This window comes from Lagopus leucura, unplaced genomic scaffold (genome assembly GCF_019238085.1).
Source record: "Lagopus leucura isolate 7727_CA_CO unplaced genomic scaffold, USGS_WTPT01 Super-Scaffold_100028, whole genome shotgun sequence".
Taxonomy (NCBI): domain Eukaryota; kingdom Metazoa; phylum Chordata; class Aves; order Galliformes; family Phasianidae; genus Lagopus; species Lagopus leucura.
In genome coordinates, this window is record NW_024962279.1 from 7750520 (window position 1) to 7769434 (window position 18915).

At 46.2% G+C, this 18915-nt stretch overlaps 2 protein-coding genes and 1 long non-coding RNA gene across 4 annotated transcripts in view; 2 read left to right on the forward strand and 1 right to left on the reverse strand.

The window, feature by feature from the left end:
- On the forward strand, positions 1-6057 carry LOC122185215. Its single transcript, XR_006180790.1, has 3 exons — positions 1-169; positions 1013-1176; positions 1958-6057. It is a non-coding gene; the product is annotated as an uncharacterized LOC122185215 (long non-coding RNA).
- On the reverse strand, positions 6000-12453 carry SEC13 (SEC13 homolog, nuclear pore and COPII coat complex component). Of its 2 annotated transcripts, none has more exons than XM_042880794.1 (9): positions 12340-12453; positions 11542-11586; positions 10645-10760; positions 10059-10210; positions 9064-9197; positions 8227-8360; positions 7579-7699; positions 7240-7386; positions 6000-6814 (listed from the first exon to the last, which is right to left on the reverse strand). In XM_042880794.1, the coding sequence occupies exons 1-9, from the start codon at positions 12340-12342 to the stop codon at positions 6704-6706; spliced, it is 963 nt and encodes a 320-aa protein (XP_042736728.1). In that variant the 5' UTR covers positions 12343-12453; the 3' UTR covers positions 6000-6703. The 2 variants fall into 2 exon arrangements, with proteins under 2 accessions (XP_042736728.1, XP_042736726.1); XM_042880792.1 differs by lacking the exon at positions 12340-12453 and adding an exon at positions 11801-11885.
- The window catches only part of LOC122185212 (cullin-associated NEDD8-dissociated protein 1-like), a 16596-nt gene continuing 9954 nt past the window's right edge, over positions 12274-18915 (forward strand). The window contains exons 1-7 of the mRNA XM_042880791.1: positions 12274-12389; positions 14195-14338; positions 15133-15287; positions 16141-16264; positions 16907-17163; positions 17718-17823; positions 18505-18653. Of these exons, the coding sequence (XP_042736725.1) occupies positions 12322-12389; positions 14195-14338; positions 15133-15287; positions 16141-16264; positions 16907-17163; positions 17718-17823; positions 18505-18653 (1003 nt within the window). The 5' untranslated portion in view covers positions 12274-12321. The remainder of the gene's footprint in view (positions 12390-14194; positions 14339-15132; positions 15288-16140; positions 16265-16906; positions 17164-17717; positions 17824-18504; positions 18654-18915) is intronic.

The following is an 18915-nucleotide window of genomic DNA, read 5'->3' on the forward strand; positions in this document are numbered from 1 at the left end:
GTTCCGGGCCACCCAATGGGTGCAGCGGCCCGCCGAAGGTCCCGCCCACCGGGCTTTCTCCTCAGGACTGGCCTCGGCTTCGTCGCGCTCTCCGTTCTGAGGCCGGCCGCGCGCGGCGTGCCGTGCGCTTTGGTCTGCGGCAGTCTTTCTGTACCTCCTATACGGGAAGGTACGTGCGTCTGAGAGCGCAGAGCTTTAGGCACGGCTTTCTAAAAAGCTTCCCCCGTCCCGACAGAGGCAGAACTGCGGCACTGCGGGACTCTCCGTGTGACAGCCGGGAAACGGCCGTCACGGGCTGGGGAAGCTCCGCTCGGCATGAAGCTGGTGTAAAAGCACCTCATTGCAACAGAATGGCTTTCTTTTTTGCAGCAAGTTTGGGTTTGCTGTTGGCCAACTTACTGCTCCAGGCTGTACAGGTCACCTCGAACTGCTGGGGTGCCGTGCTGTGTTTTATTCCAGGCGGCAGAGCGCACCAGACCTGCTTCAGCTTGTGAGGCTGTGCGTTACTGGGCTCTGCCACCCTCCTGAGGTCGATCCTGTATTTGCAATATAGAAAGTACTGTGTTTAGATCGTTGGGGAAAAGGTTGTGATTTTTTGCTCTTTTGGGGGGCTGCTAGTGGTGGCTTGTTTGGTTTTCTTCGTTTTTGTTTGGAGCAGCCTTAGAAAAATGCTGCCCACTTAGCTGGATAACACAGCGCAATAGCCTTGCCTCGATTCTGATTCTGTAGACTAACCAACCCATGCTTTTTTCCTCTACAATCCTCTACAGTTCTGTCAAAGCTCTAGGAACAGACCCTAACTGCAGAGTTTCTTTTTCAGGGAAAGATTTATGCGGTGTCTCTGGCCAGGAGTTTCCTCACTGTGCTGTTGGGAAACGTATTGATTGACTGCTTTCATGGAACATGCTGGGAAAACATTAAATATTTTTCAGAGAGAACACCAGTAGTAGAACTAAGGATTGCCAATATGGCTTCAGTGCTCTGACTCTTCCCTTTCATAACGCTTCTGCAGGTTGTGTACCTGAGGAGTCCATGTCAGCACTCTCAAACAGGACTAACTGTGCACTGCAGACAAGATGGCACACCTGAGAATCCTTCTACTGTCCCTACGTTTTGCTCTTCTACAGGCAGCCATTAGGCACGTGCATGACTTGTGGAGCTGTACAGCAAATGCTGGTAAGATCTGTACCTGGAGATTTGATCTATAATGGGCAGGAAAGCCATTACACTATTTCTTCTGATTGTGGTACCAGAATGATATGGCTATTTGAATTGGTGCTAAGCATTCTAAGTATATTTGCTTTCTAGTTGTCGTAGAAATACTTACTCCTTTTTAATTGGTTTTCCCCTTTGCTTGTACATCTTGTTTGGCTTCTGGTGGTATAACACAAGGTACTGCCAGTGGAATCGAAGGAATCAGTTCACCTGGGTGATAAATTCTGTCAGGAAAAGAGAAGGTGCCTAAGAACTGAGCCTTGCAGCTGTTTTTACCTTTATCACAGTAGCCTATCCTGGGGTACTTTGCAAAACGTCTTCAGGGCACTGACCAGAAAATCATGGATTCACAAATCTCTATGTGGGCATTCATGTTGGCATTTCTAAGCACATAATTGCTTGTGTACGGAAATGAACGTGTGCCACAGTGGAGCACAGTGGTGTATGCACTTGTAGCATGAAAATATACCTTGTTTTTCTGATATCTAGCACTAGGACAGGTATGATTCTGAATCCGAGTAAATTAACTGGAAAATTGATTTTAAGTGGAAGAGACATTGGGTGTTTTCCTTGATAATATCCATGTTAACACATCCCTTGAGAATTAAGCAAATTTGGTGACTGAAAGTTGATTCCATGTACATCTAGTTTGCACAGTTCATTACGTGAGCCATCTAGTTTGAGATACTCCTAAAAATAAGAAACGTCGCAGTTTCAGCATAAGCTTTATTCTCTGTTACAGATGTCCATAGAAGCATAAGATGGACTTTCCATCAGTCGCAGAAAGGATTCATACAGCTTTCAAATACATCGTTTAAAATAATCACAGTAGATACTAAAGAAGGAAATAAGATAAGCCTACATGTCAGCCTGTGATTCAGATTGCCCTTTGAAGTTTTGCTTGTAGATTCTTGTCTTTTTCTTAGAGCAAACTACTCAAGTTTATGTCCTCCTTTCTTCTTAGAGACGTAAATTCAGTTCATTTTAAAGTAAAACTCAAACCAGGCCATCTAGTGCTGTGGGTGTCCTTCAGTTCGCTTCAGTCTTTTGTCGGAGTTTCTAAAAAGGCAAAAGATAGGTAGGTTAGTTTGAAAATCTTCATATTTTTTCTGAAAATCCTGTTTTGCCAATCTGTCCAGAAGTGCCTCAAGCACCCAAATGAAGAAAGATAAAGCTTTCAGGTGGTAATGTTCTTCTGGGGCATGCATGCATAAAATTTTCTTATTTGTGTAATGGCCATAGAAAGGGCCCCACAAAAGGAATTCAGAGTGTAGAGAGAAGTGCTTAGGGCAATTCTAGGGATCCTGAAAAGCTGGGTGAAAGAAGCAGCCTGAGGTGACTGGAATGCATAATAGAGTTTTGAAGCCTGACAAAACCCTTAAAAGATTTGGAAAGGACAGCTTAATATAGTTGAGTGCAAATAAAGAATGAAGGGCAGTAAAGGTAAAAAGAAAACTAAAAAACAAAACAAAAAGAAGCAACCAGTTGGTGGTGAGAGTTAGTACTCAGAACGTTATTAGTGAGTCATCAAGAATGCTCTTATTTACTCTGCTGTCATTCTTTGAAGTTAAACTAGTGTTTTCTGAACATCAGGCACTTCACTTGCTCTCTTAGTGGCAGCTTAGCTACTTAGCCCAGTCATTTCTGAAATGCTGTCCTGACTGTTTCACATGACAAATGTGAAATGTGGCTTTTGTTTTTTGTTTGAGTTTCTGCATTTACATCTTGTTTGAAATTACCTTTAGCATCCTCTTCAAGAATGTCCTGCAGCATCTTCTCCAATGCTTGTCCATATTCTTGATATTCTTTTTCTGTTATCTTGACACCAATTTCAAAAGGAACGTTAAACTATAAAAACATTAAAGGAGTTTAACAGATGATCTTTGGACAAGGCACTATAGATTAATTCTGCGTTAAGCGTGACAACAAGCAAGAGGTGGCAAAATGATGTGCATTCATTTAATAGTGCTGAGACATGCAATGATCATCTGATAAACGTAGCACAGGGCTGCTGCAGACCGAACCGCCTGATAAAGCGGAGGAGAGGAAACTACAGGGAGCTTGCATTATTAATGTTAGTTCTGAAAAGATCTCCTTAACAGGAGATCACGATCTGCCTTTGTGCAGATACTTTTGAATTACTTCATGCTGTCAATGCTGGCAGTTTTCATGTGTCTTTTTCTACATGCCCTTCAAGTTAAATGACTGTGGCTTTCATTGGTACATCTCCTGTGGCAGGAATTGTATTCCTGCTCCAACAAAATCATTTGAACTTGTATGTGAGCAGGAATGAAAAATACACACCTTGATATCAACACTGTTATTGTCATCTTCTCCCTCTGCTTTGTCTGTATCCCAAAAGCTTTCTGTGCCTCGGCGATGTAATCTTGCTGTTGGTTTTCTTGTATCCTTTTGTTGCTAGAAAGCAAGCAAAATAGCACCTATATAAAACTCCCATAATCAAATTGGTCTGTAGCAGGGAAAATAGAATCCATAATTAACACAGATGCAGCAAATTAATTAGAGCCGTCGTTGGCTTCTTTTAAAGTTATGATTAGTTGAAGCTATCAGTGACTTCTTTTAAAGTTGTGTGGACGTGTAGGTATACAATAACTTACTACTATTCTGCACCCACTTTGTCAGCAGTTTGTTTAAGGGTTCCTTATGGATCAGCCACCTTCCAATTCATTGTCAAAGTGTAGTCAACAATTTATTTAAACAGCTGCATTTGTTTGTGGGTTTTTTTGTTCAGTTGGTTGGTTTGTTTCTAAGGTTAGTAGTTATGTTTGCTCATGTGAATGGTTTGTTACAGTAATCCTCTGGAATCCCTCCTTCCTCTTCCAGAAACATTATCTTCCAAACCTCTGAACGCTGTAAAGAATTTGGCTTTAAGGAAGACAATTTCAAAAAAGCATTATTCTAAATTTTTACCTGTATGTTTTTATATGCGGGGCTTAAAAAACTAGAGCCAGCCAGAGCAGTCTCTGTCCCGAGGATGCTGAGAAGGAGAATTCCTAGCAGAACAACTCTGAGAAGCATGATCGTCTTCATGAGGCGGTGCTTTATTTCTCCTGATTTGAATGTTGTGCAATTGTTTCTAAAAACGGATATAGAAAGAAGGCACACTTGTTGCATGCAAAAAGGCAATATATTCTGTCAAAAGAGAGTATTACTTACTGTGTTCTCTTCTGTAACTGAGATGTAATAACTGGAGCAGACAGGTTAGCAGAGAGAAATTATGGAGGAAAACTGGCGAAAGCTTAGAAATGCTCTTTTGCCGGTTCCCTTTGTTGCTTCACCAAACTGCTGCTTTCTGAAGCACCTTATATAGGAAGCGGGCTATTTGTCTGTGCTGTGCTATTTCTGGAAATGCAGCCTGACGTGTGTTCAAATCCCTTGGAAACACGGGGTGCCTGCAAGACAGCGGCCAACAAAACTGTGAAAACGGCACACATCTGTTGCTGAGTTCCTTTCTGTGTGTAATGAAGTTGTGCAGGGAACTGTGTGCTTCTCATCTCCTTTTTCTGCCGTGGTGTTATCATCATTCCTTCTAAAACCAGTAGCTGTAATGGCTATTTGTTGGAAAGGAAAGTCCTGAGCCCTTTTACTGTTATCTGGTGCAGCATAGCAGAAAAGAAGCAGAACGGCATTCCTGGCCTGCAGTAACAGCCACGTCTCTTGTTTTTGCCCCAAGTGTGCTTCCTCTCATCTACATTCTCTCCTGGGTTCTATCAGATTTCGTTGTCCTTTGTAGAAGGACTGAAAGCAAAGATGTTTCCTAGAAACATCATTTCTGTTACTTTGAAAATGAAATACTGCACTTTGCAGATGTCACTGAATAGCTGTAGCAATGTCTGAGGCTCTAGAAAACATCCCGTGAGGATTTTCTTCAAACCTGAGGAACAGTAGGAATGAAGTAGGAGCACACCGTAAAGGATGACAAACTTTCACCTTCTGTTGCCTGTGTTCTAACTAGACTTGAATGATGTGGCTGATCTGTGGGATTTATTCCATGCTACAGATCACAAACCTTCAGTGGTAGGATGGAGGAAGGCACGGGAAATGTGTGAGATGGGAAGATGAGAAGGAATTTTAATTGAGTCAGATTTGCTGTTGGAAAAACGTAACTCAGAGCATCACTACATGGAGCACCCATCCTAACTGCTCTGCCAGGGAAGACAGTCTCTTTAGCACATCTGCAGGTTTTGAGACTATTTTTTTTTCTGGGGATGCAGTTCCACGTTGTTCTCTTTCGCAGATTCCGTGTCCCATGTTACTGCTTCCTACCTGATTATTTCACATCAGATTTGTGGAGTGATCCAATCATTAAAAGAAAATCATTTCTGAAACATGTCTGTGGTATCAGCTGGCTTGGTAGCACCAAGAAAGCTGGTTAGCTGCAGTAGGGCAGCTGAGAACAAACAGAGGCAATGGATGAAAGTTAGGTTCTGCAACAAAGTTAGGTTAAAAAGTTCTTGTAGAGTTAGATCTCCATCTTGACTTTTGTCTGAGAGCCTGCTGGCAGAGAACACCAAGGAGCACAAAGGAAGTAGGCACTGATGAACCACTGGAGAGCTTCTGACTCCTAACAGAATTATTCTAACAGAAGCCCCTTGCATTTTCATGGCATACTCTGGATTCTGGCCAGACTGGGCATTCATTAGCTCTTACAAAGCCATACACAAATATCATACATGAGAGCCACACTAAGGCACCTGTCAAGGTAGACTACAGAAATTCCCCATAAGCTCCTGTGAAAGATTACCAAATACAGCATACCAGGCTTTAACCAATAAGACTTTATTTTGTTGTCTAAACAAAAACCTGAGGTACAATATAGAATTGTGGCTTAAAAAAAAAAAGAGTCTGCAAATCGTATTTTTCAGTTGTTGATGTTCATTAAATAAACAAGTTTGAGATTACTGTAAAGCAAAATATATATGCATTCTGCTACTCTTTCATCTTTGGGAACGCATGCAGGTTTTCATGTATCTGAGCACATTACTTCCAGGGAAACCCAAGCACCATTTCAGCACTACCAGAATGTTGTCCCCTGCTAACCCCACCAGCCCGCCCTGTCACTTGAAATAGTTTTGGCCTTTGAGTGGCAGAGCATCTGCCCCTTACACTGATGGGTTCACAGGTTTCATTGCCTGCCTCCTCCTGTTCCTGCTCAAGGGCCTGAAGTGTATCCAATTAAATCCAACTCCTGAACCAGAAGGCAGGTTACAATTCTTACAGTATCAGGGAGTAGCACAAGGCACAGTACTTTGCTCCTCTCTTCATCTTTAATTTAAGGGAATGTCAATTAAGGCTGATTATCAACACATTGTAGCCTCCCAGTATTGGTATGAGTGCTCATAAAATTGGACAGTTATTTCCCACATTCGTGTCCAGTTTGGATAAAACCAGTTCTTATCTGATTCAAGAAACATCGCACGTCAGGTACGGCGATCACTTCCAGCAGCTGGGCTGGTTCAGTCTCACATCACTGCTCGTTCTGCTGCCCTTCTGTAACGGCAGACACTCCTCCTTGGCCCTTGTTGACGTCGCTGATGCATGCCCACAGCCCATCTACTGATTCCTTCCACAGTGTGACCTCAAAAACAGAGCAGGAACAGGTTTTAGCCTTAAACATTCCCAGTTTCTCATTGTCACCTTTCTCAACAAACACATCACTAAGATGGCGATGGTCTGTTGATACAGCAGTGTGTCAGACTTGTTTTAAGCATCAAATTATTTGTCGTTGTTTGCTAAATCGTTATCCAGCAATAAAGGGAGTGAGAATTCATTCTGGTGGTAGGATCCCTACAAAATAAAATTAAGCCTACATTTCCAATCAGGACTAAGAATGCAATGCACGTAGTTTGCCAGACGTTAGGATCTTCGTCCCCTATCGGTAAATAAATAAACAAACCACAAAAACCCACTATTGCATCAAACGGAAGTCTTTAGCAGCCTTAACTCAAAACAACAGAAGCATAAATAAGACATGCGAGAGCAAACTGAGGCTGCAGTACTCACTTTATTGTCTCCTCCAGACACTGCAAGGATATTTGCAGTAATGGACCAACTCACATGCCAGACAACATCATTGAACTTGTGCAGCAATTTTGGTGACCATGAATTTCCAGAGGCATCATCGCACGTCCAGATAAACACTCTGCCATCCTATACAAACAAACAGACTGGGTTGGCTGGCCGCACAAAAACAAGCTTGTTTGCATTTCCAATTATGACTGCACTTCCACTGATGTGAGCTCTAAGTGTGCCCATATGCATATTTGCTGTACATAACGCTCCTTTTTCTTACTACAGCCAAAAGCGAGGCACAAGTACAGCTCACTCCTATAGAAGTCTCACCTGTGAACAGCTAGCAATGGTACTTGTTGGCAAGCCTATGGATGGAGCCCAGGCTACATCTCGAACCCAGTCACTGTGTGCCTCCAGCTTCTGCTCTTCTTTCCACTGGCCATCTTCTTCTCTGAAAATACATTTACACAGTTGGAAGGATGGCAGCAGTGCCAGCTGTGCTTTCCACCTACTGTTCTGGGAGACTTTTAATCACTTTCAGCCTCCTGGTTTTATCCCGACAGCACAAAGCACAAATGTTTTTACTCTCCTCCAAAAATCTGTATGGCTTAAGCTGACAAAATCCCTTCTAGAGAACAGAATGCAACACATGCGAAACACATTTGGTCTTCAGTTACTGTATGGAGATCTGCTATTCTGCAAATAACAAATGTAATCAAAGACAATTAAACAGCCACTTTTCAAGATAAGATTAAGCAGATCTGGCAGGAATTGCTATGAGTGTTTCTAAGTCACTAAGTTGTTTCTGTTTTTAAAGTACTTTTCTAAAATAGTAATAGTTAAAGATGAAAGCATAGAGATGCCTAAATTATAATTCAAGGTGCTACTGGGGACATTCAGAGACCATAAAGAATGACTTTTTTTTTTATTTTTTATTTTTTTTTAAAAAGTTCTTAAGCCTGGTAAGAAAGCACTTACTTCCAGATCTTGACAAGGTTGTCACAACCACCAGATGCAAATCTTTTGATGTAGTTTGGTTTTTGACCAGATGGTTGTTCTATAAGGCTGCCTGGTACGACAGCAGGAGCCCAGCTAACTGCATTACATCCAATCTACATAAGGAAAAAATCAGATCATCACTAAAAGCTGTGGAGGGAGCAGAGGACATTATGCTGGATGGAGAATTAAATGGATAAGAGCTCCAGATACGGTCTATTCTCAAGTGGGCATTCATTCAGGAAGCGCTAGGTAGCTAAGTAACTGTCTTATGGGCAAATATCATCTTGGAGCTGTATCCAGTGGAGATGGATTAAAAAAAAAGAAAGAGATGCAAGATGTATGCTGTTGCTAAGAATGAGGAATGCAGAAAGAACTGTGGGCCCACAGCTCAATTTTCTTTTAGTGCAAGCCACCATCATTAACTGCTTAGGTGCCTGTCAAGTTTTGTTTAAACAAGAAGTCCCAATACTGTGGGAAAAGCACAGGTTTTTCCCTGCAGTTTTTCCAGCTTCTAGTTGAAGTTTACTCACAGCTAGATTGCAGGAGGTGTTCTTAATATCAGAGCCCTTTCCCACTATGTAACTTCCAGCACTGTGTTTAACAATCACACTCAGATGTATTACGGCGTGGCTTTCACGTTATTTTCTGCTCCATTTTACTTACTGTAAAACATACTTTCTTACTTTGGATTTGTTTAAAACAAGTTATTTGGGGTTCTGGAAAATGATTTACATTATTTGATTGTATTTCACTATTTAGCTAGTCTGCACATTCTCTGAAGCACCAACTCAATGCTCATGCGAGGCTCCGACTCACAGTATGTGCGTTGCTGATCTTCTTGACTTCCCACTGCCCATCTCCAGTGTAGCTCAGTAATGAAATCGCGCCATCGGAGCTCCCGCAGGCCAGGATCAGCCCGTAGTCGTGTGGTGCCCAGCAGACAGAATTCACTGTGAGGGATGAGATGGACTGGGTTACAACAGAGCGCTAACTCAGCTGCCTAACCCAATCACGGACTTGTATTACTGGATGGTCACTCAAAGTGAGCAGCTCTGCAAGCTAACAAGTCTTAGCACTCCTGAATTTCAGCAAAGACAGTTACCACAGCTTACTGAATGATGGAAAACTGCCTCTAGTTTCAGCACCATTTTAGATACAGACCACCAGAACAGCACTTTCAGTGAGGTAAAATCCTCTTGACTATCCTGGCAACAGTGAAGAGATATCAGTGATCCTAGAACAAAAGCTGACAAGCTGGCACAGCATTTAAAGTCTAGATCAGTAACAAAACAAAGGTATGCATCCATTATAACTCATTTTTAACCCTGGTTTAGTCTTAAGAGCATGGATCAAGAGTAAATTCTAGTTGAATCCTTTGAGAATAAAGAACAATACTGAACAGCAAAGCACCACTTCTTTCTTCGTGCCTTGGCATACTGAACACTTCAGAAACATCTCAGCTGTGCTTGCAGGAGAACCAATCATGTCAACAAAACAGTTTCAACTGGAAAACAAAACACAGCATACTAAGGTTCCTTCTTCCTTTCCTCCTGTAGTGGATACATACAAAGCTATTTCAAGACTTCAGTACCCTACGACCTTGTTTGTCCTGTGTATGTACCAGGACAGCAGGTTTTCCAGCAGTAGGCCATTCTGTAAGTGTCCTCCCTGTGCAGAGCAGACTTACTGCCTTCCCTCCAATAACTTATCACAATCTGACGGAAGATTTCTTCCTTAACAATGATGGATTTATTCCAGTCCAAACCCCATCCTTGTCCCAGTGTCACTCCCCAGTTCCAGACACCACACACCTGAGGAATCGTGCCCTGTGTACTCATAGGTCTTTTCCCAAGTGCCATTTTCTTCCTTCCAGATAATAACCTTCCTGTCATAGGAGCAGGAAGCCAAGATGTTTCCGTACATAGGATGAGCCCAGGCAACTTGCCACACTGGACCTTCATGCCTGCAAGAAACAACATTATTTGGAAAAAGCTGGGAGAAATGCATTCCTGTTGTGGCTGTTTCAGCCACCACGTCACAAACTGGTGTTCCGTACATCACTGATACAATGATATGAAGAATATGAAAAAAATGAAAAGTAGGGTATGACTGCCAGACAAAGCCATTACCATTGAAAAAACAATTCCAAGCATTTATCCTTGTATTAAGATTGTGAGTTCAAGTCATAGAGATATAGATGTTAAGTAAGCAATGAATCAGAAAGCCACAGCATTACTTCTGTTTCTGTTCCCCCTGGAGGCTCTGAGCAGCTGTTTGGAACAAGGAGCCACGAAGAACCACCTGGGAGAATCGACCACACATCCCCGAAGACACCGAAAGGCAAAACGACAGAGTGTTAGAGACTTGCAAAGAACATCATCTTTTAAGACCATTTACCCTCTTAGGTCTGCAATGAGGATTTGCCCTCCATTCCGAACATCAAAGATTTTCACAGATCTGTCTGAAGAACAGGTTGCCAGCCGAGTGCCATAGTAATCCATCTGTGCATCGTGCTGCAAGGCAACACATAAGGTGCTGTTGGCCCATGCAAGCTCTCCTTTCTTAATAAACATCATTACATTTTGGAAGTAGCTCTAAGAACTGCCAACAGATCACTGAGTCCCAACATGACAGGATAAGGGGAACAGTCTTTAAATAAGCCAGACAAACCACACAAATCATTTATTTCCCCACCTGCTCTTTTCTCTGACTGTACAAACGTTACTTGTGCAGCAGGTTGCGTGCAGAGTGGGGATGCACAGCGCTTTCCGGAGAGGACAGGAGTTTGCTTCCACCGAGTGCAAAGCCTTGACCAAGTTACTGCTGTCATTTCTTACTGTGTACATTCAGTATAATTGCACTAACATATTTTATGAAACGTCAGCATTTAACAGCACTCCTTGCTCTCATAAGCTGCTTTATAATCCTTCCTCCTATGCATGCTTGCACAGCAGCTCCCACAAACACCCGCATCAAGGAAACCAGTGCTGTCCACCCAGCTGCCATGCCGTTCAGCACTCGGGTGTACTTTGTTCCATTGAAACAACCTTCAGCATGGAAACCGTGAGCATTAAGCTTCTCCTTTCCATTTTCCTGCTCTCCATTACGAAATAGCGCTATCAGAATTGTAGCCGGGATTTGATATTTCACATCCCAGAGGCCCTTCGGCAAAGATACACCGTGCCCTCGGACCCCGCAGTACCGCAGCAGTCTCGGTACAGGCCGGCACAGCAGCCTCACAGCACCGAGCCGCGTTTTCCGAGGCCGCGCGGCAGCAGCACCGCGCACACTTACAATCATGTCCTCGTGAGAGGTGTCCACGGTGTTAATGACGGAAACCTGCGGAGGAAAAGGTGCCGGTTAGGGAGCATCGCACCGCGCACGGGCCCGGAGCCGGCGCCCGGCCGGGGGCACACGGCCGGCCCGGAGCGGAGCGCCTCTCCCGGTCCCGCAGTGCCGGCACCGCCGCCTTCTTCCGCTGCCCCCCGCTCTACCCCGAGACGCCTCCCCGCCCGCGGAGTCGGTCCCGGCCCGCCGCCCTCCCCGTGTCTACCATGGCGGCGGCTGCGGGCCGTGGAACGACGGGCGGCGATCGCTGTGCGGGCGGCCGCGCGGCTCAGACGTGGCACAGCGGTCCGCCACCCAAACGGGCCCCGTCGAGGCGCCGCTCGCGCACTTGGTTCCGCCCGCGCTCAGTTCCGCCCGGCGCCGCGCGCGGGCGGGGAAAGGCGGTGCGGGGCCGACCCGTGCTGCTCCGCCGCACTCCGTTCAGTGCGACGGTTCGCGGGGCCGGCGGACGATGGCAGCCGCCGCTCCGTGCGGTAGTCCTGCGGCCGCCGGCCTCCGACCCGCGCCACGCTGCGAGCCGCTCCGCCTGCAGAGGCCGCTCCGCCTGCAGGGGCCGCCCGAGGCCCGGCGGCGCCGCCCGGAGCCGGCCGGGTCGGCGGGGCCCCCTCCCGACGGCCGCCCCGGGGCCAGTCCCGCCGCCTCGGGGGCGGCCCCGCGGGGAGCGTGCGGCCCCTCTGCCCTCCGCCATCTTCCCGCGGGCGCCCGGCGCCGCGCCGCCCCGCCGCCATGGCCAGCGTGTCGTACCATATCTCCAGCCTGCTGGAGAAGATGACCTCCACCGACAAGGACTTCAGGTGCGGGCCGGAGCGCCTCGTTTCCCCGGGGCGGGCCGTCCCGCCGCCGGGCTGCGGCCGTTTGGAGGGGGTGGCGGCCGAGATGCCGGGCTGCGGCACCCTGCCTCCTGGGCAGGGCGAGAAGGGCCGCTTTTGCTCGTCGTCGATGTCAGTAGAGAGGGAAAAGAATCTCTGTAGGCGCGGGACTGGCGGCTCGGTGCCCGGGCTGCGCTACGGGACGCGTCCGATCCGTTACAGCCGGCACCTGTGTGTGACAGGTGTCCCGGGCAGCCCGCGCCGTCCGCCGCCCTTCGGCAGGTTCCGCCCGTGCCCGTTACCCGCCTCGCAGAGCCCGCAGCGGGCAGCGGTGGCCCCGCACTACGCGCATCCCGCCGGCCGGTGGCCATACTTGGTCATGCTCGCGCTGCGCGGGCACGGGAGCGCGGGTGCAGCCCGGAGGCTCTTCCGGACCCGGCGCCCTGCGGTTCTGGGTTTCTTTTTGGGGTTCTGGCCGGCTGCACGATGCCGCGTGTGCCGGGCTGCTGCCCCGGGGAAGGCTTGCGCGTGGGATGCGGCCCCGCACCGCGGGCAGCGTTTGTTCCTTAATGCTGAATGACATACATCGGAGCCGGACTCAAAATGGAGGTGTCATCGATGAACGAAAAAGGGGAGCTCCTGCTCGGCTCCTTTTGGACACCCGTCCCTGTGCTCAGATGTAATAACCGTTGTTCAGGGCCTCAGTCTGCTGTATATTTCCTGCTCCCAGGAGAGCAGATAGTTACAGAACTTTTCACTGTGCATTTTGATGTTGTCTCTGTAGGAAATTACATTGGCTGACAGTCAGAGATCTTGTTTCTCTCCTAAACTGAAGTGAGAAGTACTTGCGTGGTTTTGCTCATGGGAGAGAAAAGTGCAATCGGAAATATCATTTGTGCCAAATACTGTCCTATGTTGTTAAGGAAATGCAAATAAATTTGATTGGGTGGTGGATATGGAATGAAGAGCAGACGAGTGTTCCTTAATAAAGGGACAGCAGAGCATTAGAAGGCATGGAACGCTCAGGGCTGCTTCAGAGCAGCAGTAAATATTGATACCTTTTCTCTATAACGGAAGAAAAAGCTCTGCGAGGGGTCTGAGTGAGGAGAGGGCAGCCAGCGCAGCGGCCAGGACCTGTACCAGCCCCAGGGAGCAGGGGGGTGTGAGAACGGTGAGGTTGGGCTGAACAGTGCAGCTCTAAATATAGCTGGGGGAATTTTCAAGGTAGAGAGGATCTTTTTATAAGGTACAGAGGGACTTTTTTTAAGGTACAGAAGAAGTTTAAAGGTCCGGTGTGGAGCCATGATTTTATTTTCCATTTTTGAGCTAGGCCTTCTCTGTGTGTGGGACCGTGCTGGAGATGTCAGAAGGAACACAGCCAGGCGCATTCTCAGTCCTCATGCTTGGGTTCCTAGGTCTGATGGTGAAAAACCAGTCGTGTTTTTTCCAGCGTACTTAACTGTGTTCATTTAGGCACTGAGAAAATGCACAATGTATCCCATCCCACAGTGCCAGTTTCAGTTGTGCCTTACCCCATCCTCGTCAAATATTTTTAGAAGAGAATGTCTGCAACATTTTCAGAGACTTTCTAGCCAGAGCCTTTTCACCAGCTGCCTCACTCTGAGTTTTCTTCTTGTCAGAAAGTATCAGTTCTGTCTTTTTCATTAGAGTGTAAAGGATGGTAGGTTAGTCTTTGAAAATCTGTTTTTGTACAAGGACTTACTGTCAAGAGGAGGAGATTCGTTTGTGTCTGTGTATCAGCCAGTCCTCTTCTGCTACATTTCTTTCAGATTTATGGCCACCAATGACCTGATGATGGAACTGCAAAAAGATTCTATAAAACTAGATGAAGACAGTGAGAAAAAAGTCGTGAAAATGCTTTTGAAATTGCTGGAAGACAAAAATGGGGAAGTACAGAACCTTGCTGTCAGATGGTAAGAGCTGTGTCAGAACCTCCTGTATTCACTGGCAATTACAAGGCTGTCACAGACTCTTCTGAGTGTTGGAGTGCAGCCTGCTCCTGCTGCATTGGCACCCTGCTCCAGCCTCCCCTCCTGGGGGCTTTCCCTCGCCTGCTGCACACACGAGTTTCTTTACCTGTTGGGATCCAGGCAGGGTGATGCCTTTGTTGAAGCAGTAGGTGACTTCAGAAGTAGTTGAGTTCTTACCAAATTGTGAGGCAGCATGCCTGAGATTTCTTTTCTTTAGAGAGAAGCTCAGTTTAAAGTTTTTGGACATCAAGCTCCTCTCCTTTAGAAAGGTTTGAAGTCCAGCACTGAGTTTCCCAGTGTCCCTGTCGTTGTTACAGGTGATATTAAGCTGATGACAGGTTCAGCCCTCTTTGCAGACAGATGGTTTCTGCTTTACATTTTTCAACTAATTAGCTATAATTGCGAACAAATGCTGTCAAATACTTTATGCACAATTTTGAGTACAAACTCACAAGCAGGAAACACAGGTTGTTAAAAGTTGTAATAGTGGTAGTAATAATAGTAATAACAACAAAAAGTGCAGAGTGAAGGGAGCAGACTCCCCATGGCAGTTCTGAGCCTTGGCTAAGGAGGAGGCTTTCACACATGTGGCAGAGGGCAATAGATAGTTAATAGCATGTAAAAACCATTTGGCATTTGTTCTAGGAAGACACTCTCTTATGGCTGATTTTGTTTCAAAACTGACTTGGGAAAGCAGTCCTCTTCATGTTCATTCTCATCTGGTTGTCCTTCTGCAGCCTGGGCCCACTGGTTGGCAAAGTGAAGGAGTACCAGGTGGAAACCATTGTGGATACACTGTGCACAAACATGTTATCGGACAAGGAGCAGCTGAGGGACATCTCCAGCATTGGGCTGAAAACAGTCATCTCTGAGTTGCCTCCGGCTTCTACAGGTAAAACATTTGTCCCTGCCTGATAGATTGAGGCAAAAGGGAATCATCGCTTTTGGGAAGCAGGAAAATGGGTGGTCAGAGCCTGAACATTATAAATTCCTTATTCACTAGCTGGAGGACAAGAAATGAAGGAAGAAGGAAAGGTAGTTCAAGCTGAAATACTGCTATGGGTAGAGATGAGGTGACATGAGATCTCTTGAGCTGGTCACTGTGAGGATACTCGCATCTGAAACTGCATCTGAGAGAAATCCACTTACGTTTCTGCAGTCCTAAGGCATTCAGTGCGAGTTGAGATCCAGCTACTCAGGACATACCCGGCATTCACGGAGATGTAAGTTTCCTCTGCAGCCATTCCGTGTATCTGCTGCTCCTTTATGGCAGGTTGCCACAGCAGTGCTGTGCCTGTGTTAGAGGCTGAGGGGAGACTGAGGATTAGTTTGCAAATTACTAAATTTCATCACAGAGCTGATGAAACAGGGCTGTTTCTGCTATGATTGCTCTCCCTATACAGAAAACACTGATGTGTTGGATCTGAATATTTTCAAGTTAAAACAGGGGAAAAAGAAACTGTCAGAAAACTCCCCCCAGCTCTGCTCCATGAGTTCCATGGCAGGGGCTGCCCATTCTGTGCCACCGTTTGGGTAGAAGACTCTACAAGGTGAGGAGCTGCTTTGGGGGCATTAGCAAGCTGTACTGCAGCTGGAGGCTCCTTGCTGCTGGCGATGTCTGTCCTTCACCTCAAACAAAAGCTGGCTGACTGCTGCTCTTGTCATCTCTTTCTGTGGTGAATTGTTATTTTCACTGTAGGATCGAGACCTCTTTTTAAGTGACGGGAAAAATCTCTCTCTTGCAGGTTCCACCATGACAGCAAATGTATGCAAAAAGATCACAGCCCAGCTGACAGGAGCTATTGGAAAGCAGGAGGATGTATCTGTGCAGCTGGAGGCTCTTGACATCCTGTCAGATATGTTGAGCAGGTACCAAAGGATTTCCTTTGGCAGCTGGGTGCAGCAAGGGGCTGCACTGTGTGTGTGTGCTTTTGATTTCTGTATTTCCCTAATCTTACTCTGTGGGCTTAAAACTGAAGGATTTGGGTTGGCTGCCACTGGGGAATATCTCAGCAGAGCAGATTGCCCAGCAGGAATGAGGGGCTGCATGCTGAGCCTGTCTGTGCTGGGCAATAGTGGTAACAGTAGTGATGGATCCCACAGAGGCTCTGTTAAAAAAAAAAAAAAAAGTAAGGCAAGGGAGGGCAAAGCGGGGGAGTTTATTTTAGCCCTCTGATCTGATTGCACATGCATTTTTTTTCCTGGCTGCCTCTTTCTCTTGTTACATAAGTCAGAGTGACAGTGTCATATGTCAGCTGCATGCAGGAAATTATTGACGAAGCCCCAGGTCATCTAGAAGGACTCAATCAAAATCAAATTACTCCATGATGAAGACAAAACCTTTCCCTGTGTTGTACAGTACAAGCCAGTGTTCAAACCCAGGATGCCAAAAACTCCCTTTTGCTCTCCCTTCCCCTTCATAGCTGAAGAGCTTGTATGCTTTTTGCTGGCATAGGAGCTTTTCCTCTGACATGCTGACTTTCAAATTCTGTCTCGTTCTGTTGGTTGCAGGCTGGGGGGAACGCTCTACTCTTTCCATTCTTCCATCCTGAACTGTCTCCTTCCTCAGCTAACGAGCCCCAGGTTGGCAGTACGTAAAAGAGCCATCATTGCTTTGGGTCATCTCGTCCTGACCTGCAGTGGGAACATCTTCTCAGAGCTTGCAGAGCACCTTATTGCTGAGCTGAAGAAGAATGAGTCTACTTCAACTACAAGGACATACATTCAGTGTGTCGCTGGCATCAGTAGGCAGGCTGGACACCGCATAGGTAGGACAAGTGGCTTGAAACGGTACTGGAAACAGGCATGCATTTTAAAGCAGCTCTCTTTCAGTGGTAAAAGAAGTGCATTTGGTCTGTTCCTGATGTGTTAGTGGGTTGTGCTTTGGGATTCTCTCTGTGGTCCTAATTTGGCATTGGTCTACACTTGGGAGGAGACACCAAGCGAACTCTCTGGCTGCCATTCTATAGTGCACTTCATCTCAAGGTCTTTATCACTACCCTGGTCTGAATTAATGCTTCTGTGAATGACGGCAGTGGATTCACCTTGTTTTAAATAAGAGGAGAAATGTAGGATAGCAAGTCTGAAAGATCTGCCAGAACTGACATTCAGCCCTAGAAGACTTCTAGGTGTAGCTCTTTCTATGACTGAAGGGCCAGGGTTGTCTCTGAAAATCCCTGCAGGGCTGCTTGCTGGTGGGCTGCTGGCTCCTTGCTTGGCTCCCTTGGCCTAAGGGATCCAAGTGGGGGATGCTGTGCCAGGCACGTGAAGGAAGTAGCAGGTGGCTGACATTGTTTACCACTGCTTACTTTGTCTTTCCCAGGAGAACATCTGGAGAAGATAATTCCCCTGATTGTTCGGTACTGTAACGTGGATGATGATGAGTTGAGAGAGTACTGCTTTCAGGCATTTGAGTCTTTTGTGAGAAGGTGTGTGCCCTTGAACAGCTGCACCATCCTTTGCACTGATGTCCTTCTGGTGTAAATATGTCTACTTACAGTGTCCTGGGCTGAGTATCTTCCTACATACATTCCTGTTGGGAAAGATAGTTCACAAATAACTTTTCTTCTTCACATACAGAGTTGGGTGTGATTTATGAGCTGTATTTCCTTAATGTATAAAAGTGTATTTTCTGTATCGGTTTTGCAGAACTAGGAGTTTTTCTTGTCTTTGGAGGATACCTTGAGAAGGGGGTTCCTAGAGCAGGGAGGGAGTGGAAGGCAAGAAGGGGGGTCATACAGAGGAGCTGCTGAGCTGCAGCTTTCCTGACATTCGGTCAGAAGTTCAGGGCTTGTCTTGGAGAAGCAGCCCTGCAGAGCTGCTGAGCTTTTCTCCCGTGGGGAGCAGACTGAACCAGGTGTTCACAGCTAGTTTTTTTCTGGGGTGTTTTTTTTTTTTCCTTATAGAAACCAGTGCATTCTCCCTAGGAGAATGTGGTATTGCTTCATGCATGGTAAGAAAAGGACTTAACTCATACTAACAAAATGCTTAAACAGTCTGGGAAGCATTTCGGGATCCTTTTCAGATGGACTGTATTAGTTGAATATTTAAAATTGCTAATTACTCATTTTATTAACTCTAATTTCTAGAATTTTTATTTGTCATGATAGGTGCCCAAAAGAAATTGACCCTCACATCCCAAACGTGATGAGTTTGTGTTTGAAGTACATCACCTTTGACCCGAACTACAACTATGACAACGAGGAGGAAGAAGAGGAAGAAAGGATGGAAACTGAGAACGGGGAGGATGAAGAACAAGGTGCCTGCTTGTGAGGATGACTGTGCTTAGCAGAACACTGGTTTACGTTTCTCCCCTGCCTGCTCTCTCATTCTCTGGGATGTTACTTTTCAGATGTGTCTCAAGACAGTGCTCTTGATTTGGTTGTTTTAATTTACTGATGGTAATAACAAGAGCCTCAGATCTCGGCCTGCCTGAGGCAACAGGGAGAACACTGAATCTAGTCCTCTGAACTGTCAGAGAGTAGGTGGAGGAAGCATTGCCTTTCTTGTCCCTGCTGACT

What these genes read in the sequence shown, in the direction of transcription:
- SEC13 (XM_042880794.1), bottom strand. An exon ending in CACAGGGCACGATTCCTCAG is followed by an intron (nt 9,198 to 10,058) that starts GTGTGTGGTGTC and finishes CATCCCTCACAG; the next exon opens with TGAATTCTGTCTGCTGGGCA. An exon ending in AACCTTGTCAAGATCTGGAA is followed by an intron (nt 7,700 to 8,226) that starts GTAAGTGCTTTC and finishes ATGTATTTTCAG; the next exon opens with AGAAGAAGATGGCCAGTGGA.